Source organism: Macaca thibetana, chromosome 5 (assembly GCF_024542745.1).
Source record: "Macaca thibetana thibetana isolate TM-01 chromosome 5, ASM2454274v1, whole genome shotgun sequence".
Classification (NCBI taxonomy): domain Eukaryota; kingdom Metazoa; phylum Chordata; class Mammalia; order Primates; family Cercopithecidae; genus Macaca; species Macaca thibetana.
In genome coordinates this window covers 108,330,553-108,351,179 of record NC_065582.1, presented here as the reverse complement: position 1 = coordinate 108,351,179, position 20,627 = coordinate 108,330,553, and the positions used below count along the sequence as shown (strand labels likewise).

Below are 20,627 nucleotides of genomic sequence, written 5' to 3'. Positions count from 1 at the left end.
AGCCAACTTGTCATTTCTGAGCATTTGCAATGTGACAATGGAAAGCTGTGTTTAGCATGCTGTGTGCACAAGGATAGAAGATGCAAAAGGTGGTGGAAAAAGACAGGGATGAGATACAGGAGTGTTGCAATGAAACTAAAACCACAAAAACAGAATTAAAACTGTGCTCATTATATCCTTTTTCAAGATTGTGTTGGTGGCCTGGGGTCCTTTGAGATTCCATACACATTTTAGAAAGAAGTTTTTTCTATTTTTGCAAAAAAACAAACAAACAAAAAAAAACCACCACTGGGATTTTGATAGGGATTGCACTGATTTTGAGTTGCATGGACACTTTAACAATACTGAGTCTTGCAATCCATGGACACGGAATGTCTTTCTATTTATTTGTGTCTTCTTTAACTTCTTTAGCAATGCTGTATAGTTTTTCAAGTGTAACGGTTTTTCATCTCATTGGTTAAGTTTATTTCTAAGTATTTTATTCCTTTTGATGCTATTGCAGATGGGATTACTTTCTTAATTTCCTTTTTGGATAGTTTATTCTTAGTGTATAGAAAAACATCTGATTTTTGTGTGCTGATTTTCTACTCTGCAATTCTGCTGAATTAGTTTATTAGGTCTGATTTTTGTGGAATGTTGAAGGCTTTCTACATATAAAATTATGTTATCTGTAAACAGAGATAATTTTACTCTTTCTTTGCAATTTGTACGCCTTTCCTTGCCTAACTGCTCTGGCTAGGACTTCTAGTACTATGTTGAGTAGTAGTGACAAGAGTGGGAATCCTTTCCTGTTCTTCATCTTAGAGGAAAAGCTTCCAGTTTTTTACCACTGAGTATGATTGTCTGCTGTGGGCCTTTCATACATGGTTTTTAAAATACTGAGGTAATTTCCTTTTATTCCACTAATTAGTAGAGATGGCACTGTATAAAATTAATTCGGTGATGTAGAGCAGTGGTCTTCAAACTGGATTATACTTACTCCTGGGATAAAATGAACACTTTCCAAGTATTATATAAAACTATGGTATGCACATAGTTCTAAGGAATCAGCATCTGAATCCTTAATTTGCATATTCAGTGCTTCTTAAAAATGATCTACCTAATAACTTGTTTGTGGCCCGGCTACCATGTGAGTTCTGCATTCCTACCCTCCCTTTTATAGCTGCCTTTCTCTCAATGTTCAAAGAAGGGCATGTATCTCATTTATACCTCAATAGTGCACTGTCTCAAGATACAAAAAACTTTTGGAGTACCAGATCAAAAGATAATCTGAAATGTTGGGGCTGGCCAAAGGCTTTAAATAAGACACTATTTTCTCCTATTATCTCCCATTAAGAGATGTATTTCCAATACAATTTTACTTTTTTATTTCATAAATATCAACATTTGTGGTGTATTTGTCACTTTAACCCACTGATAATTAAAAATTGTAACGATAACACTATTTCAGATAAAAATGTTAACACCTTGAACCTTAACAGTTACAGGAAATTTTTAAAAATAAAAAACTTTTGTTTTCCCATCAGATAGGCTGTCAGAAATTTTTTAAATAAAAAAAAATCATTCTTTTTAAATTTGTTCTTTTTATTGTACAGATGTATGATAGTGTGATCACGAAAAGGTTTTCAAGCATAAAACTGGTTGAAATAGGATAAAATTCTGTGGAAATTTCAAAGAGAAAGGATAATTTAGATTTTACTGGCTATAATTAAAAGAACAATGAAATAGTTTTATTTTAAGACATTGTATTTAAAATAGACTGGAAATATCACCCTTTCCATTTAAACTTAAAAGATGAAAAACGTTATTATAATTACCAACTTAAAAATGTACAAGGACATACATAGTTTTAAAAACACTTTTAAAGAATTCTTGGTGGCCAGGCATGGCTGCTCATGCCTGTAATCTGAGCACTTAGGGAGGCTGAGCAGGAGGATTGCTTAACCCAGGAGTTTGAGACGAACCTGGGCAACAGAGTGAGATCCCGTCTCTGCAAAAAATTAAAAAATTAGCTGGGCCTTGTGGCATGCACCTGCAGTCCCAGCTACTCGGGAGGCTGAGATGGGAGGATTGCTTGAGCCTGAGGAGGTTGAGGCTGCAGCAAGCTATGATTGTCCCACCACACTCCAGCCTGGGCAACGGAGCAAGACCATGTCTCAAAAACCACAAGCTGAGTGCAGTGGCTCACGCCTGTAATCCCAGAATTTTGGGAGGCTGAGGTGGATGGATCACCTGAGGTCAGGAGTTCAACCAGGCTGGCCCACATGGTGAAACCCCATCTGTACTAAAAGTACAAAAAAAGTACAAAAATTAGCTGGGCATGGCGAGCACCTGTAATTCCAGCTATTTGGAGGCTGAGGCAGGAGAACTGCTTGAACCTGGGAGACGGAGGTTGCAGTGAGCCGAGATCACACCACTGCACTCCAGCCTGGGAGACAGAGATTCTGTCTCAAAAAAAAAAAAAAAAAAAAAAAGGATTATAGAGCAAAAATGACATAGAGGGGAAACTTCAAAAGCTCTCTCACAATGCACAAAGAGGCAGAGATAAAAATCTTGAAGGAAAACAAGTCCTTGGAGATCCATCCTAAGAATAGGTGTGCTTCAGAGAGACATTCAAACAACTAAAACAAATACAATCATTTACAGGTGTAAACAACACTTCAGAAAACCCTGCATTACCAAAGCAAAAAAACAAAAACAGACACACAAACCAAAAACCTGAATTGCAGATATCAAAAGGGCTCAAGCTCACTGTGTGTTGGAGAATTAATGAACACTCTCACAACCCACACATATCATTCATTACCTTTGCTTCCCCAAGTTCTTTATCAGCAGTCTCAAGCACTTCTTCTTTATGTCTTTCCAACTGCTGTGCTAACTGATCTATTTCAGTTAATTCTTGGCAGAGTTTTTCATTTTTGTTACTTAAATTAACAACTTCAGATGTCACCGTTTCCTTGGTTTCCATAAGCTCTCGTATACGCTTCTCCAGGTCTTTATTAGCTTGCTGAAGAAAGTCAACCTGAATTGGAGTTGTAATTTATGAGGTATATGAATTGGAAAATTATCCTAAACACTGACTTTCCAAATAATATTTCAAAAAACTGTATTTTAAAACTTATTGAAGATTAAAACTACAGCTATTCTATATTTGCAAATTTATATTGTTATTTACAAAACTGACCATGTGAAGTGTAATGAAAGTACATATCCATTGGCTTTGATTTTCAAGCACAGAAAGGACAAGAAACTTGTGTGAACTTTTTCCCAGTACAGAGTTCTATATGACAAGAATATCATGATGATAATAGAATGTGTTGTTCAATATAGTAGCCACTAGCAACCGCATGTGGCTACTGAACATCTGAAATGTGGCTAGTGTAAACTGAGATGTGCTATAACTATAAAATATACACAGGATTTCAAAGATAATACAAAGAAAAAAATAGGTATGTAAAAACATTACTGGTTGAAATGACAATATTTTGGACATATTGGGGTAAACACATTATTACAATTAATTTCACCTTTTTATTTTTTTAAATCGAGCTGCTACTAGAAAAATTTAAATTACATTTATGGCTCATATCATATTTGTATGGGACAGCACTCCTCTAGAGCTACTGTTGATATTTTTTACCTACTATATTCTGTTTGTAGCCCAAGCAGCTCTGTCATACCAAAATTTCTAAAGTTCATGTGTCATGCTATATGGAACTCTCCTGCTCTTTCAGCCTTAGGTCAAATGCATGCCAAAGGAATCCACTACGTAAGTAGCTAAAAGCTAGATATTTAATTTTTATATACATTTTTAATTTTTTAGGTTATAAAAATATACTCACGAAATTTTTTTTTTAAAAAAAGAGAAAACCATAAAGGAGAATATTCCACCACACAAAGATAAGCTTTGTTAGTATACTTTGGTACATTCTCTTTGTTTTCTCTTTCCAAGTCCATATATACATTTTCTTAAAAGCAAATTGACAATCATGTGCCCAGAGTTTATTCTCTTCCTTTAAATTGTTAATGTTATGGTGTATGTTAATTACTCCTCATTCAATGGTCTTTAGAAACATGATTTTTCAATAACTCCACCCTATTTCTGGATACTATGATTCTATCAAATTTTTCCCATTGCAAATAATACCTCAGTGAACAACTCCTGCCACTTTTACAAACCCGTAGACCATTATAAACATATAGTGTTTATTATAAACACCATTATATACACTCAGTGAAATAATTATAAAAGCCATTACCTGAATATTTAAATGAGCAATAAGCTTTTCATTGGTTTTATTTCTAGACTCCAGAGAGAGGACATCAGGGGACCGACCACCATCCAAAGCAACTGACAGTCGTTCTATCTCTCGTTCTCTTAGCTCAATCTGAAGATACAAAGACATGCTGTCATTTTAAAAAATCTGGTTTTCAGCCAAATGATTAACACTGAACAAACATTTATTTGGACATATTTTCTTTCGTCCCAATGTATACAAGAGATTAACACTTATATTTGTGTGATATATTATATGCATAAATGCAGAACAAAAATAAATTATATAAAAAATGTCAACAGACATACTGTCAATATATCTTTCATATGTATTTTTACTACAGATTCTTCCTTATTTAATTTTTGTATTTTTTTCCCTCTTTTAAGATTTAACAATGTTTATATAAAAACAAACTTGTTAGCAGATTACACACATGCTCAAGTACTAGAACTGAATCAAAACTACTTCAGTCCCTAGTAGAATAAATAAATGAGTGTAACACACTAAGAAAAGTAAGTTGCTACTGAACCTCAATATTAGAAAGAATAGGAAACTGGGGTGAATTTAATTATCTGTTATTTATGTAAGAATTTGGAAAAGCTCACACTTTCAAGCTTTGCTTTCTTTTTTTTTTCTTCTTGAGACGGAGTTTCACTCTGTCACCCAGTCTGGAGTGCAGTGGCATGATCTTGGGTCACTGCAACCTCTGCCTCCCGGGTTCGAGTGATTCTCCTGCCTCAGCCTCCTGAGTAGCTGGGACTACAGGCATGTGCCACCATGCCTAGCTAATTTTTGTATTTTTAGTAGAGATGGGGTTTTACCATGTTGGCCAGGCTGGTCTTGAACTCCTGACCTTGGGTGATCTGCCCAAATCAGCCTCCTAAAGTGCTGGGATTATAGGCGTGAGCCACTGCTCCTTGCCCAAGCTTTGGTTTTCTTAAAATAAATAAATAACCAAACACCCCAAACATACCAAAAAGTAACAAGAATATGGAATGTTTGAGACAGCAGAAATAGCTTGGTATGACTGGATGTAATGTGCATGGGATCTAGTAGTTGGGGATGTCTGAAGAATTAGGATGAAACTCATTATGATTATCCTGCACTAAAGGATGAAATTGACAGGAATAAAAACAGAGGCAAGGAAACCTAATGCAGGAATGCATAAGAAACAATTAATGACTAAAATAAAACAGTGGTAGAGGATAGAACAGAAGAAATAAGTTTAAGAAGCACTTAGCCAGTAGAAATGACAGAACTTGGTGAGTGGTACGTGAAGGCAAAAGAAAGAGATCTAGAAAGACTACAGAATGTGCAGTTGGGCAAACGTTGATGCTACCAACCAAAGTAGAGAATATAGGAGTTGAAACCAGAAGAGAACAAGTCCAGTACAAGGCATATGAGTACAAAAAGACTACATTCAAGTGGAAATGCCCAGTGTGAAGGTGGGTATATGGGTGTGGAGTTCAGCAGAGAAGTTTGAGCCAGAGAGAGATGGAAGAGTCATCAATACACAGGCAATATTTTAAACCAAGAGAGCGATGAGGACACTTGAGAAAAGATACGGAAGAGAAGAAAGGTCAAAGACAGAATTCAGGAAAACAGTAATATTTCAGGGAGTGGACAGGTGAAACAAAGCAAAAAAAAAAATTATAATAGGCTTAAAAAAAAGAAAACTGGAACGTCATGGAAAAGTTTCAAAGAACAATTATCAATACTACCAACTACCACAGAGTAGGTCAAGAAAACAGACTCTTAAGTATCCTTTTGGATCTAGCAATTAATGCTACTGATATAATTAACTAGACTAGTTCACGTAGTGAGTGCAGAAGACAGACTACAATAGGTTAAGGAGTGAGCAGGAGGTGGAGAAGCAGAGACAGAAATGGAGCTATCAAGTAAGACAGTCTTTGGAGAAGTATGCGTAGAGAGGGAGAAGGAATCCTCAAGAGGAACAGGTAGTTAAAAGAGTTTTTTTGGCCGGGCGCGGTGGCTCACACCTGTAATCCCAGCACTTTGGGAGGCCGAGGTGGGAGGATCATGAGGTCAGGAGATCGATACCATTCTGGCTAACACGGTGAAACCCCGTCTCTACTAAAAAATAACAAAAAATTAGCCAGGCGCGGTAGTGGGTGCCTGTAGTCCCAGCTACTCAGGAGGCTGAGGCAGGAGAATGGCATGAACCCACGAGGCAGAGCTTGCAATGAGCCGAGATCATGCCACTGCACTCCAGACTGGGCGACAGAGCGAGACTCCATTTAAAAAAAAAAGAGTTTTTGAAAAGGGATGTTCGCTATGACAATAGAAGTATGTCTTCACAGGATTGTTATGAAGATTAAATTAATCATTGTAAAGTGGTTATGCAAGTACTTATTAAAGAAAAAAGAATAATTGATTAAAGTAAGGTCCTAAGGAAAAAAGAGGAAATGGGGTCAAGAGCACAGGCAACTCAGCCTTAAACAGGATGAACAATACCCTGCCCCCTAAATTTTAAGACAGCCTGAGTGCAAATATGGCTAATTTTAAAGGTAGAGATAGAAAGTTGAGACAAGGTGACATTCTCAGAAGACGGAATTTTTTTTTTTTTTTTTTTTTTTTTTTTTTTTTTAGACCAAGTTTTCGCTCTTGTTGCCCAGGCTGGAGTGCAATGGCATGATCTCAGCTCACCACAACCTCTGCCTCCCAGGGTCAAGCGATTCTCCTTCCTCAGCCTCCCGAGTAGTTGGGATTACAGGCATGCGCCACCACGCCCAGCTAATTTTGTATTTTTAGTAGAGATGGGGTTTCTCCATGTTGATCAGGCTGGCCACCAACTCCCGACCTCAAGTGATCCACTCACCTCGGCCTCTCAAAGTGCTAGGATTACAGGCATGAACCACCACGCCTAGTCGATTTTCTTTAACTCCATTTTTATCCAACTAATCTTCAAAACACTTTAAAGACGTAGTCATACCAACACCTAAGTTACATCTATATTTGTGTGTGCAGATCACCCAAAAAAAAAATGCAGGCCAGGCACGGTGGCTCAAGCCTGTAATCCCAGCACTTTGGGAGGCCGAGACGGGCGGGTCACGAGGTCAGGAGATCGAGACCATCGTGGCTAACACGGTGAAACCCCGTCTCTACTAAAAAATACAAAAAACTAGCCGGGCGAGGTGGCGGGCGCCTGTAGTCCCAGCTACTCAGGAGGCTGAGGCAGGAGAATGGCGTAAACCCGGGAGGCGGAGCTTGCAGTGAGCCGAGATCCGGCCACTGCACTCCAGCCTGGGTGACACAGCACTCCGTCTCAAAAAAAAAAAAAAAAAAAAAAAATGCAGTCAATGCAGAAAATGAAAAACGTGTTACCCAATTTAACCTCAAGACGCATATTAAGAAAACAAGCCAGTAATTACCCAAATCAGAATTTAGCCAAGACATCAATAGAAATTATGAAAAGACAAAGCTTGCTATGGTTATAATACAACTCTGCATCTACTAATTCTCCTGATTCTTCAGAAAACTGTTGTATGAGGACTAGTGCTTGTAGAGAAAACAAACAAAAAAAAACATGGCAACACAAAAGAGTAACTTTCTAAGAGACTGGTGTTCAATATGACAAAATCTATAAAAAGAGTAGAAAAATCACAAAAGGGCCGGGCGCGGTGGCTCAAGCCTGTAATCCCAGCACTTTGGGAGGCCGAGACGGGCGGATCACGAGGTCAGGAGATCGAGACCATCCTGGGTAACACAGTGAAACCCCATCTCTACTAAAAATACAAAAACTTAGCCGGGCGAGGTGGCAGGCGCCTGTAGTCCCAGCTACTCGGGAGGCTGAGGCAGGAGAATGGCATGAACCCGGGAGGCGGAGCTTGCAGTGAGCTGAGATCCGGCCACTGCACTCCAGCCTGGGTGACAGAGCAAGACTCCGTCTCCAAAAAAAAAAAAAAAAAAAAAAAAAAATCACAAAAGTACAGTTGTAAAACATAGCACACTTCAATGAAAACAGTAATATGGTTATAAAATTATATTTGGGGAGATAAATGATTCAGCTAAAAGGAAAACCAAACAAAAACTACTATTCACCTCAATGAACAGTGAAGGGAATGGAGTAAATAAGTGCTCTTCAATCCATCAATCCTCCGACCTCAGCCTCCCAAGTACCTGGACCATAGGCACATGCCACCACACTTGGCTAATTTTTAAATTTTTTGAAGAGACAGACTAAGTAAGTAAAGCCACCTAAGCTATTCCAGCTATTAACTCTATTAACAAACCTGATGAAAAAGATAAAAGCTATATAAAAACTCAGTATCAGTAATTTCAAATATAACCCAATTCTATTTATAATCACAGCATACCTATCTCAATCTCTACTATGCAAGTAAATAAAAATCCTACCTGCTTGCTATAATCGCTCACCCCACTTTCCATCACTGCTAACTTTTCTTGTAGCTGGTGGACTTCCTGTTGAAGTTCTTGAATCCTGAAAAGCACTTTAAATTAATGCCAATATACTTTTGTTAAGAAATACAAAATAAGAAACGAAGCTAGATGTGTTATTTCATAAATTCTATACTTTCAGCTTCTCAAAGAGGTAGGATGTACTGTGCCAAAGGGTCCCCAAATCAACAAAAAATATAGTACATCATCATGGAGAGTTGGTTTGTAAGAACAGATTTAAAACTGAGTAGAAAATAATTTGTAACTCAGATACACTGTGCAAGAAACACCTCACTACTGCATTTTGATCCCCAGGAAAATTCTTTGAGGTACTGCTGCCAATTCTTAGGTTTAGAAAACTCAGGTTTGCTCCAAAATTCACAGGCTTAGTAAGTGAAATAAGAAACTAAAATGTGTTTTCTGCCCCTAACCCTGTATTGTCTAATACTACTTTGAAACTCTGGAGAGAAAGATCATATGTAACTACAGCAAAAAACCTATTCCTTCTGGAACTTGTTAATTCTAACAGAATCAAGATTTTGTCCAAATTACCTGAATTGTTCAGGTACATTATGACATAATCTATTTTCATATTGGAAAGACAAAGCCTGAAGCCAGGTCTGCTTTTTTCTCTTTTTTGAGTCAGGGCCTTCCTTTGTTTCCCAGGCTAGAATCCAGTGGCCCGATCACAGCTCACTGTAGCCTCAACCTCCACAGCTCCATCAATCCTCCCACCTCAGCCTCCCAAGTACCTGGGACCATAGGCACATGCCACCACACTTGGGTAATCTTAAAATTTTTTGTAGAGAGAGAGTTTTTCCACATTGCCGAAGCCGGTCTTGAACTCCTGGGCTTAAGCAATCCTCCTGCCTCGGCCTACCGAAATGTTGGGATTACAGGCGTGAGCCACAGTGCTTCCAGCCCCAGGTCTGTTTTTAAAAGAGATTTTCCATGGGGTGGAGTAAATGAGGCTGGATACGGCTTGTACTTGATGTTAACTGGAACCAACATTTTCTACTAATCTAGGTTTAGGAGAAGAGTATGCATGCAGCTGCACTCATATAAATGCATGAATGACTCTGAATACAAACAAAATGTGCATATATAAATTAAATAGGACAATTAAAAGAGACGAATGTCACTTATGCAGCCCAAATAATTCCCTAAATAATACTAACACATTGTCTGAAAAGTCCTAGATTATAAAAACAAAACACTTCCCAGTTAAGGTCAAATAACTATATAAAAATATTGTGTGACAATTGAGTGAAGAGATCCTAATCAGTAGCTCAAAGGGTCTTGCTCTGTGTCCCTGGCTGGAGTGCAGTGGTTCAATCTCAGCTCATTGCAACCTCTGCCTCCTAGGTTCAAGCAATCTGCCTACCTCAGCCTCCTCAGTAGCTGGGACTACAGGTGCATGCCACCATGCTTGGTTAATTTTTATTTTTTTTTGTAGAGACAAGGTCTCACTATATTGCCCAGGCTGGTCTCAAATCATGGATTCAAGCAATCCTCCTGCCTCGGCCTCCCAAAGTGCTGGGATTAACAGGTGTGAGCCACTGCACCTGGTCCCAGTGATCTCTTTTAGATTGATCAACTGAGATTAATAAAATCCCCCACATTCTCTGCATAATCTAAAAAATAAAAAGCTACCTGCATGAACTATTTCCATTAGTGTATTCTATACTTTGAAATGCTTCTCCAGCTATTATCATGGAGACTAGTGCTCATCCTTTGAGTCTCTTATAATTTTCTTTTTCTTTTTTTTTTTTTTTTTCCAGATGGAGTCTCGCTCTGTCGCTCAGGCTGGAGTGCAGTGGCGCGACCTCGGCTCACTGCAAGCTCTGCCTCCCGGGTTCATGCCATTCTCCTGCCTCAGCCTCCTGAGTAGCTTGGATTACAGGCGCCCGCCACCATGCCTGGCTAGTTTTTTGTATTTTTTAGTAGAGACAGGGTTTCACCGTGTTAGCCAGGATGGTCTCCATCTCCTGACCTTGTGATCCGCCCGTCTCGGCCTCCCAAAGTGCTGGGATTACAGGCTTGAGCCACCGCGCCCGGCTGAGTCTCTTATAATTTTCTTAATGGTGTTTTGTGAATTTATAATTTGAGCCTCTTAGAATTTTCTTAATGATGCTTTGTGAATTTCTCGTCTCATCTGTAGTACTGGACTACAAACTTCTCAAAAGCAGAAACACCATCTTCTTCATCTTTATATCCTCAGAACACTTACACAGTGCCTTGCCCAGGAGGTTTAATAACGTTTCAATCAAATGGAATTTATATATAATTCAAATGTAAGGAAATATAAACACAGAGCTAGAGAAACCATTAAAAAGGAATTTCAAATCCAGTTACAAATCTCTTCATATTTAACTGGCAGTTGACATAAATCTGAAGTAATAAAGACTCCTGCAAAAAGGATACCTCTTACTTGGAGATGACACAAAATGTCAAAGCAGCTCTACTTAAACAGGTTCTTGATGGCACTAAACTATTTTTAAACCAGTGTGAACAGAAACCTTAGATATACGATCTACTTGATCAAAGTTTCAAAACAAGTAAAAACATTTTATATCAATCTGAAAGTATTTACCGAGTGCCTGTGCAAAGTTCTGTGCTAGACACTGGAGAGACAACAGTTAACAAGACAAAAAGCCCTCCTATCAAGAAACTTAGAGCTAACTGAGTGCTCAATTAACTCAAGCCAAGAAAGAATTATTTAATGCACCTGTTATCAGCCACTTGTAGGAGGTCTGCAATGTAAGGGTCATCTGGTTGAGGAACCGGATATGAACTGACTTCAGAGGGAGGAACCGGTTCATCAATTTGCATACGCTGGCGCCTGAAAGCAATACTTCTTTTCTTGCCACCTAAAAAGAATGAGTGTCTTAAAAAATTAAGAAGAAACAAAACCATGTCTTAGAATTAAATATTCCAGGTTAGCCTTTTGGTTATAAAGTGTGCTGCAGTTCATAATACATATTGATAAAATATTTTCTCCATCAATATGTAAATATCCACCCTGATCTTTAACTAAACAATGCATTCCTAAAAACCTCAACAAGACATGGTTATCAAACAAGTTTTATATGCTTGCATGCTTGGCATATATGCCCAGGTTTAATATGTTTGTCCACTAGATGGGGATAAGACTTTGGCAAGTTTAAAAGCTGAATATGGCCGGGTACGGTGGCTCATGCCTGTAATCCCAACACTTTGGAAGGCAGAGGCTGGTGGATCACCTGAGATTGGGAGTTCGAGACCAAGCCTGGCCAACATGGTGAAACCCCCCTCTCTACTAAAAATACAAAAAAATTAGCTGGGCGTGGTGGCGGGCACCTGTAATCCCAGCTACTTGGGAGGCTGAGGCAGGAGAATCGCTTGAACCCGGGAGGCAGAGTTGCGGTGAGCCGAGATCGTGCCACTGCACTCCAGCCTGGGCAACAAGAGTGAAACTCCATCTCAAAAAAAAAAAAAAAAAGCTGAATGTGCCTGTGGTGTTCACTATTATGAGCTCAAGAAATTATAACTAGCGGCCGGGCGCGGTGGCTCAAGCCTGTAATCCCAGCACTTTGGGAGGCCGAGACAGGCGGATCACGAGGTCAGGAGTTCGAGACCATCGTGGCTAACACGGTGAAACCCTGTCTCTACTAAAAAATACAAAAAACTAGCCGGGCGAGGTGGCGGGCGCCTGTAGTCCCGGCTACTCGGGAGGCTGAGGCAGGAGAATGGCGTAAAAACCCGGGAGGCAGAGCTTGCAGTGAGCTGAGATCCGGCCACTGCACTCCAGCCTGGGCAACACAGCAAGACTCCGTCTCAAAAAAAAAAAAAAAAAAAAAAAAAATTATCACTAGCAGAAAACTGGCAGTGAGAACTAAAATATGCATGCTTATTAAGTAATATCAACATAGCAGATAACTGAAATTGTAAGTAGCAAACTTAGAATGCACGGAATGTCATCTGTAATATAAAGCCAAGCTATAACCTGAATTAGGAGGGAATGTTTTCTTAATCTTTACAAGTAGTAGGACTAAATTTTCTTACAGCTAGATGTATCTTGTCTTGGTTAAAAATACATAGACAATTTATCTTTTTAAGGATTTTGCCAAGATTAGAAGTGTATTTGAAAAACTAGAAGATCCTCGTGAAGAACAAACATAATTCACAATTTTGTCTCATTAGAATTCTAACAAATTTTGTATACTCCTACAAAAGTAGGAGTGCAGTGGCGCGACCTACAAAAGTAGGAGTATACAAAAGGAGTTTTAAGGATAAGAAAACTGGGCCAAGAGTATTTAAATGACCTGCTTGTTCACACACCTGAACAAAGCTAACCATTCCTTCTTTCTTTACCTCCTGGTTTTCCTCCTTGGTGGCTCCTCAGTTCCTTTCAGAAACCGTCTTCTTCCACCTGTCCCTTAAATACCAACTTCCCTAGCATCTGACTCTGGGTCTCCTCTCTTTCCAGTCTACATAATTTCACTAGATAATTCTTACTACACCCATAGCTTCAATTACCGTGAGACTCCAATGACTCTCAAATTTGCATCTCCACCAGGACCCACACTTTTGAGAACAGATCTACATATCCCACTGTTTGCCAAAAATTTAGACATGCATGTTTTCTGGGTATAGCACACTCCACACATCCAAAAGTGGACTCCTGCTCTGCTTCCCACATTCTCTAACTTAAGAAATAGTATCACCCTCCACCTACTCATTCACTCGAAAGAGAAGTCTGAGAATTCCTCTGCTTCCCAAATCTACACTTAGTCACTATATTGATTAAACATCTTGAACCTCTCTGGAGTCTATCCCATTCTTTCCTCAGGAAACCTGATTATCCTCTTTTTAGGCTTAATCTTCTAGTTACTTTCAAGGTTGACTTCCACTTTTCTCCATCTCTTCTGCCTTTGGCTCACAGTCCCCGTGTCCATCTATCTCATTTACTAAACTATCTCACGGTCCACTGAGTCTTCCCCCACCCTGCCTTCACAGTTCTAATCTGTCCACTCTCAGGAGTTTCCTCTCCCCTCAACCTCAGGCACACAATAAAATGACTACACTTTGGCCTTTGTCATTACTCAGAACTCTGCTGGCTTCTAGTTCTTCAACTCCAAAATTCCATTCTGACTGTAATCTTCATAGCAAACAAATCACTTTTGGTACTCACCATGCTCTTTAATCTGTCTTGACCTAGTCCCATAAACCAGCAGCCACCTGTTACTCACTTAATTTCATAATCTTGATCCCATGGTTCAGCTATCTTAATGATTTTGTCACTAATATTGTAGATTCTTCCACCAACCAATACCTGCTGAACAATCACCAACTCTAGATGTGGCCCATTGTTTCGTTTTTTTGAGACAGGGTCTCACTCTATCACCCAAGCTGGAGTGCAGTGGTACACTCTCAGCTCACTGCAACCTCCGCCTCCCAGGCTCAAGCAATCCTCCCACGTCAGCCTCCCAAGTAGCTGCAACTATAGGCTTGCGCCACCATGCCCAGCTAATTTTTGTATTTTTGGTAGAGATGGGGTTTCACCATGTTCCTACACTGGTCTCGAACTGGGCTCAAATGATCTGCCCACTTCAGCCTCCCAAAGTGTTGGGATTACAGGTGTGAGCCACCGCACCTGGACCCATCATTTCTTTCTCTTGCTCTATAACTGCTGAGCATAATGCTAAAAATAGTAAAATAAACTAAGAAAGTACATAATTTCCGAATTCTTTAATGAGTATGGGTTACTTTTACAACTAAAATAATAATGATAATAATAATAGAAAAAAGAATTTAAAATATTGATTAGAGAAAGCTCTGGGTATTAAAGTTAGACTACTTATATCTCAGTAACTAACACTACATACATTTCTAAGCACACATATAAATTACTACCCAGATCATTAGAAATAAATAAGAAGTTTATGGTCTATTCAATATATATTTTCAAACACTAAAGTCTAAGCATGAAAATACAATCCAAAGTCCTATTTTAGTCAATGATGTTAACATCGTTAAAAGATTAAATATGTCCAATTTGTCTTGAGAAGGAATCGATTTACCTGGAGTTTGTACTACAGCATGCAAATTCTTTTCTTGAAGTTGTTGAATTCTTTCATTCTTAGCTTTGCTCTCTTTCTCCAACAGTTTGAGTTTATGAACATATTGGTTGTTTAGAAATTTCAGATCATCTGTTTCACGTGCACACTTCTTCAATGAAGTTTTCAACTCTTAAAATGAAAAAGATTCAAAGACCATTTTAAAGATCAAGAAATCCAATGAAGGTTTTCCATTTCACAAAATACAAAAAGTTGTATCAATTTAAAAGTTTCCACCTGCTTCTTACGCATGCTTTAGTAGAAACGTATTCCTTCTTCTACTATTATTAACAAAACTGCAAATAACTCACTAAGCACAAAAGGGAATCTTCATTTTGCAGCTATTGTATGAGCCTAATGTACATCATAGCTTTTGATCCAGTAAATTGGGTCTGAAGCTAAAGGATTACCAATTCATCCCATGGATTAGATAAAGTTTTCTACTTAATATAAGAATAATTCATACTAAGATAACCATATAATCATCTTTTCCCTAGTACTTTTGAAATCATCCTATTCTACTCCACAGCTCAAAGACTGACTATAAAACAGGCAGCATGATACATGGCTTTCACCTTATTTACTACTTTTATTTTCAGTAAGGGAAAAACAAAAGTTGTTTCAAGAACATTTCTTCAAATCCAGCATTTAATATTTCCTATGGCAATTTTAATTCTAAAATTTTAAAATTCTAAAAATGTAATCCACATATAGTGATTACCATAGCTATATAATGCACATTTATTTTCCTTCTCAGGAACTCTTCAACATACCTTATAGTCTTTCAGGGGCTGTTAGCAGAAGGACTACCATATTTTCTTTTCTTTTTTTGAAACAAGTTCTCACTATGTTGCCTAGGCTGGTCTCAAACTTCTGGACTCAAACAATCCTCCCACCTTAGACTCCCGAGTAGCTGGGATTATAGGCACACACCATCCAGCTGTAGGACTACTATATTTTCTAATCGATAGTTTTAAAATTAGACATTAGCCTTTCCTTCTAAAACAAAAAGGACAAAGACATTGCATTTTAAAAATTTTCAAATTTTCGCTTACCTTTAACGTGTTGGTCCGAATGTTCTCTCAGTTTCATTAACTCTAGGTATAATTCATTATTTTCTCTACTCAATCTTGCATTTTCAAGTTTATAGGGTTCCAAAACAAAATCAAAATTGGCACTTTCTTTTTCAGCTTTCACAGTAGATAATTTTGATTGCCGAAGGCTCTCTGTTGTATGAACTAAGTCGCTAAAAGAACAGAAAATTTAAATACCAGGAAATATTTCATTAACTTTCTAATAACTAAAAACATATTTCTAAAGAGGCTTAAAATACAGTCATGCACCACATAATGACATTTTGGTCAATCACAGACCACATATAGAAAGGAGAGTAGTTCTGTAAGATTTATAATGGGGGGAGCTGAAAAATTCCTATTGCCTCATGAGATCCTGGTCATTGTAACACTGTAGCACAATACAATACCTTTTCTATGTTTACATATGTTCAGATATACAAATAGGCACCATTGTGTTACAACTGCCTATAGTATTCAGTATAGTAACATGCTGTCCAGGTTTGTAGCCTAAGAGCCATAGGATATAGATCATATAGCCTAGGTTTGTGGTAGGCTATACCATCTAGATTCGTGTAAGCACATCCTATGATGTCGGTACAACGACAAAATCACCTAATGAATGACATGTTTCTCAGAACGTGTCACTGTCATGAAACTATCCATGACTGTATTTGAAGACCAGTGAAGCAGACAAAGAACTTCAGCGGGAAAAAAAAGAGCTTCAGGGAGAAGTGTCTCTCAATTATATCATATACCCAAAAAACTGTAATTCTGTTCACAGAGAAAACCCTCAGAAATGTTGACTTTGAACAGTACAGCAGGGAAAAAACAGATGAGCTTCATGATTGAAAGACTTTCCGAAAAGCTACCCTTTTCTTTACTGAAGCATGAAGTTTAATCAGAAATGAGTTAAGTGGATTAGGTTTAAAACTGTATTTTTGTCTTTACCTGAAAAGTTTTTCTACCAAAGGTAAACACTCCACTGTCAGAGTCTGGCGGTATCCCAGCTGATCCAGTCTTTTCCTAATATTAATATACTTTCTTTCTACAGCTGTAGTCATCTTGTACTTCCAAAACAAGTTTTATTCACTTCCAAAAATTAAAGTCCTGAGAGAAAAGAATGAAACATCGTTATCTTCTTATAGCTATGACTGTTGTTTCACAATAAGAAGAAAAAATTATTTTAATATGAAGCAATTATTTTTTGTTTTTCTTCAGGTAGGTAGCCTTCTGGAAAATTCAGATTTAAAGTCAATGCTTATGATATTCCTGTTGCTGCATTAAAATAAATACTTCTTCATACAACTAAATGTAAAAGTTAAAATACTAAAGCTTCTAGGAGAAAACAAAGATTTTTCCTAAGCCTGAAGTAGGCAGAGACTTCTCAGAGAGGCCTCTTTTAAAAGCACTAAACATAAAAGATAAATTTGATAAACTGGACTTCATCAAAATTTAAAATGTCTCCTCATCAAAATAAGAAAATAGAGAAGGCAAACCAAAGAGTGGGAGAAAACATTCACAATATCTGACAAAGGATTTGTATAGGGAATATAAAAGGAACGCTTACAGCTCAATAGTAAGACAAACATCTCAATAAGAACATTAATTTGGGCTAAAACTAAAATTTAGTTGCGCTAAAGACTCAGACAGACACCTCGCATAGGTGTCTGAATGGGAATAATGATATGAAATGGTGCTCAACAGTAGTCAACATGGAAATACAAATTAAAACAACAAGGTACAATTTATCCCAAACTAGAATGACTAAAATTACAAGGACCGACAACAGCAAATGTCGACAAAGATCTGGAGCAACTAGAACCTTCACACACTGCTGACAGGAGTGTAAAATCACTTTGGAAAAAGTCTGGCAGTTTTTTATAAAGTTAAACATACTTCTAGACTATAACCCTGTGATTCTATTCCCAGGTATTTATAGAAATAAAAAATATCCACAAAAAGACTCTACAAGAACGTTCACAGGAGCTTTACTCATAGTAGTCCCAAATTGGAAACAACCTAAACCCCCATCAACAGCACAAGGCATAAACTATGATATATTTATACAATGCAATATTAAGGGATTAAAGAAACTACTGATATACATCAACAGCATGGATGAATCTCAGAAACATTATTTGAGCAAAAAAAACCAGACATACACTGTATGACTCCATTTATACGCAGTTGATGAACAAGTAAAATTAAACCATGGGGTCAGAAATCAAAACAGATGTCTGGGGAGGTGAGGCGGGCTGCAGATTGCCTGTTAGAGTTAAGAGACAACTTTTTAGGATAATGAAAATATTACATTGATTGGGGTAGTGGTTACACAAGTGTATACATTTAGAGAATGTACTTTTCAAATAGTACACTTAAGCTCTGTGCATTTCACCATGTAAATTTCACTTCAGTTAAAAAAAAGACACACATAAGTACCTCTGTTCAAGTTCTTATCTTTGTCTTTTTAAATATTTATAAATATATTCCTATCAATCTGTCCTAAAATGGAGTTATCCAAAGATCATTTCTTTTTTTCAATTTTAATTTTTACCTTTTTTAGAGAGAGGGTCTTGCTATGTTGCCCAGGCTGGTCTCCAACTCCTGAGCTCAAGGTATTCTCCCACCTCTACCTCCCAAAGTGCTAGGTTTACAGGTGTGAGCCAATACGCTCAGCCCAAATATCATTTCTTTAGAAACTTTGCTCTTTTCTAACCTTTGCTAACTAACTGCAGTCATGGTACTCACATTTCTAAGCCAAATAAAAATTTTGTTTTACATCTGTTGTTCTTCACAATATATTAAAAATGCATTACATGCATGAGCATACATGTAAAAGCCGATCCTCACAACTACCCAGTGAGGGAGAAAGACCAATGATAACATCCCTACTTAAACATGAGGAAAGGCTGCCTCAAGAAAGTAACTCTTCCAAAACCACGGGGCCACAAAGTAGGTGGGCAGTCATCAGAGACCAGGTCTCCTGAGTCCTGGTCCAGCACTCTGGTTTCTGTACCATGCTTCCTCAACTTACCAAATCATTTCTAAATCAGTCACTCTCCTTGGTGACTCCTTTCTGTGTATCTTTCTCTTTGCTCTTGTTAACTTTTCTTGAATCGCTTCCTAATGGATTTCCTAGGTTCCTTCCACAAGAGACACCTAAGTGATGCAGGGTTTTTAGGGAAATTCCTGCAGACATCAGAAATAGACCTGACAAATCCAGGTGTATTGCTAGCAGGGTGTAAACTTAAAGGGGTGCACCACTCAAAACATTTCCCCTCTTTGCTACCAACTCCAGTTACCCAGAGATAATACCTCCTCACATCCTGCTTTGGAGGGGAGAGAATGAGAATGAATACGAATCAATAAATCATGGGCAGGGCCTCAATACACAGGACAGATTAAAATCCTCCCAGACAGAAACATGTTAGGCCATCCCCACCCATGAACTGTTGCCTTCCCCGCCTTCCCCCGTAACCCCCATCCAAATATGGCGGCTATACTCTAAGTTTCTAGCAAAGCAACATAAAAGGTTCGGTTTGGGAGTCACCCATACATATATGTGTAGAAGTATCTGGGGGTTGGCGTTTGAAAACCAGTACATTTAATGCTGTATGTACGTGTGCACAGGGGTTAAAAAAACAAAACCGCAAACAACAAAGAAACCCGTTAGCTGTGGTTATCTCGGAGTCCCTTCGTATTGAACTCAAAGTAGTAAAGGCTGGAAAGCAGTGGAGAGGCTTCAAAGGAGCTGGGTGAAGGTTAATTAAAGGCTGTCGTCCTACGCTTTGGGACATTTTTGTTACAAAGAGCATGGATGATTGTGACACTGAGACGGCATTTTAATGTTTAAATCGAACCATTGGTCAACAGCAAGCCCGTCTGCACGGCCTACACTGACGCTCCGTGACAAGTCGGCCCAAGCTCTCCTCCGGCCAATCTCCGGTTTGCAACTTTACCGTCGGGTGTTGACAGGAAGGAGGTGTGGGGGCGGGGTGGGTGGGAAGAGTCCCCGCACCCCTCCCCACCCGGTCCGACCCGGCCCGGCCTCACTTCCTCCCGCGGCCGCGCGACCTCCCGGCAGCTCCCGAGCCCGGCCCCCGGGTACCGCCCAGAAGGCGAAGGCGCCACCACCGCCGCAGGTGGACCCCTCGCTCCCACGGCCGGACTCACCGGCAGCTTCAGCCGCATTGCCCTCGGGCCTCGATTTCCCCCACTAGCTCCTTCCCCCCAAGCACGGGCTCCGGTGCTAGGGCAGTTTGAAAATGGCGCGGAGGGACGATCCGGGACGACACGGAGGAGGCGCCGCGGTTGCCCCGGTAACGGGAGCGGCGGACGGTGCGCGGCTCGCGGCGGGGGCGCGCTTGGAGATGGCGGCGCCCCAGTGCCCGGAAATGCAACGGCCCGGACAGCGCGAGGCCACGGCGCCCCCTGGAGGTCGGCGCCCGCGGCCGTCAAATGCCAAACCTCAGCTAGTGCCTGAGCTGGCATCCTCTTCCTCCTGTCGGCGGGAGGTTTGGATCACCTACTGCGTATGCGGCGAAAACGCCGCCCCAGTACCGGACCCTGCAGCGGAGTAGTCTTCACTTGCAAGGTGAACGCCTGCTCACCACGTAATCCCCAAACGCAGATAACACGTTGTCTCTGCAACTTTTCCTGACAACCACCCAATGCAATTAATTGTCCCACAATAGTATCTCCCTGAGGCGCTGTATAGATCCATGGAATTCATCCATCAAAATACAATCATTTGTTGA

The 20,627-nt window shown here is 39.4% G+C and overlaps 1 protein-coding gene across 2 annotated transcripts in view; it reads right to left on the bottom strand.

Moving 5' to 3' along the window:
• The window catches only part of CEP135 (centrosomal protein 135), an 84,131-nt gene extending 63,866 nt beyond the window's left edge, over positions 1 to 20,265 (bottom strand). For both annotated transcript variants that reach the window (XM_050789774.1, XM_050789775.1), the window contains exons 1-8: positions 20,044 to 20,265; positions 16,819 to 16,977; positions 15,850 to 16,040; positions 14,759 to 14,926; positions 11,425 to 11,566; positions 8,655 to 8,739; positions 4,260 to 4,388; positions 2,807 to 3,022 (exon numbers count right to left, since the gene is read on the bottom strand). In XM_050789774.1, the coding sequence (XP_050645731.1) occupies positions 2,807 to 3,022; positions 4,260 to 4,388; positions 8,655 to 8,739; positions 11,425 to 11,566; positions 14,759 to 14,926; positions 15,850 to 16,040; positions 16,819 to 16,931 (1,044 nt within the window). In that variant the 5' untranslated portion in view covers positions 16,932 to 16,977; positions 20,044 to 20,265. The remainder of the gene's footprint in view (positions 1 to 2,806; positions 3,023 to 4,259; positions 4,389 to 8,654; positions 8,740 to 11,424; positions 11,567 to 14,758; positions 14,927 to 15,849; positions 16,041 to 16,818; positions 16,978 to 20,043) is intronic.
• Between the last annotated feature and the right edge of the window lie 362 nt (positions 20,266 to 20,627).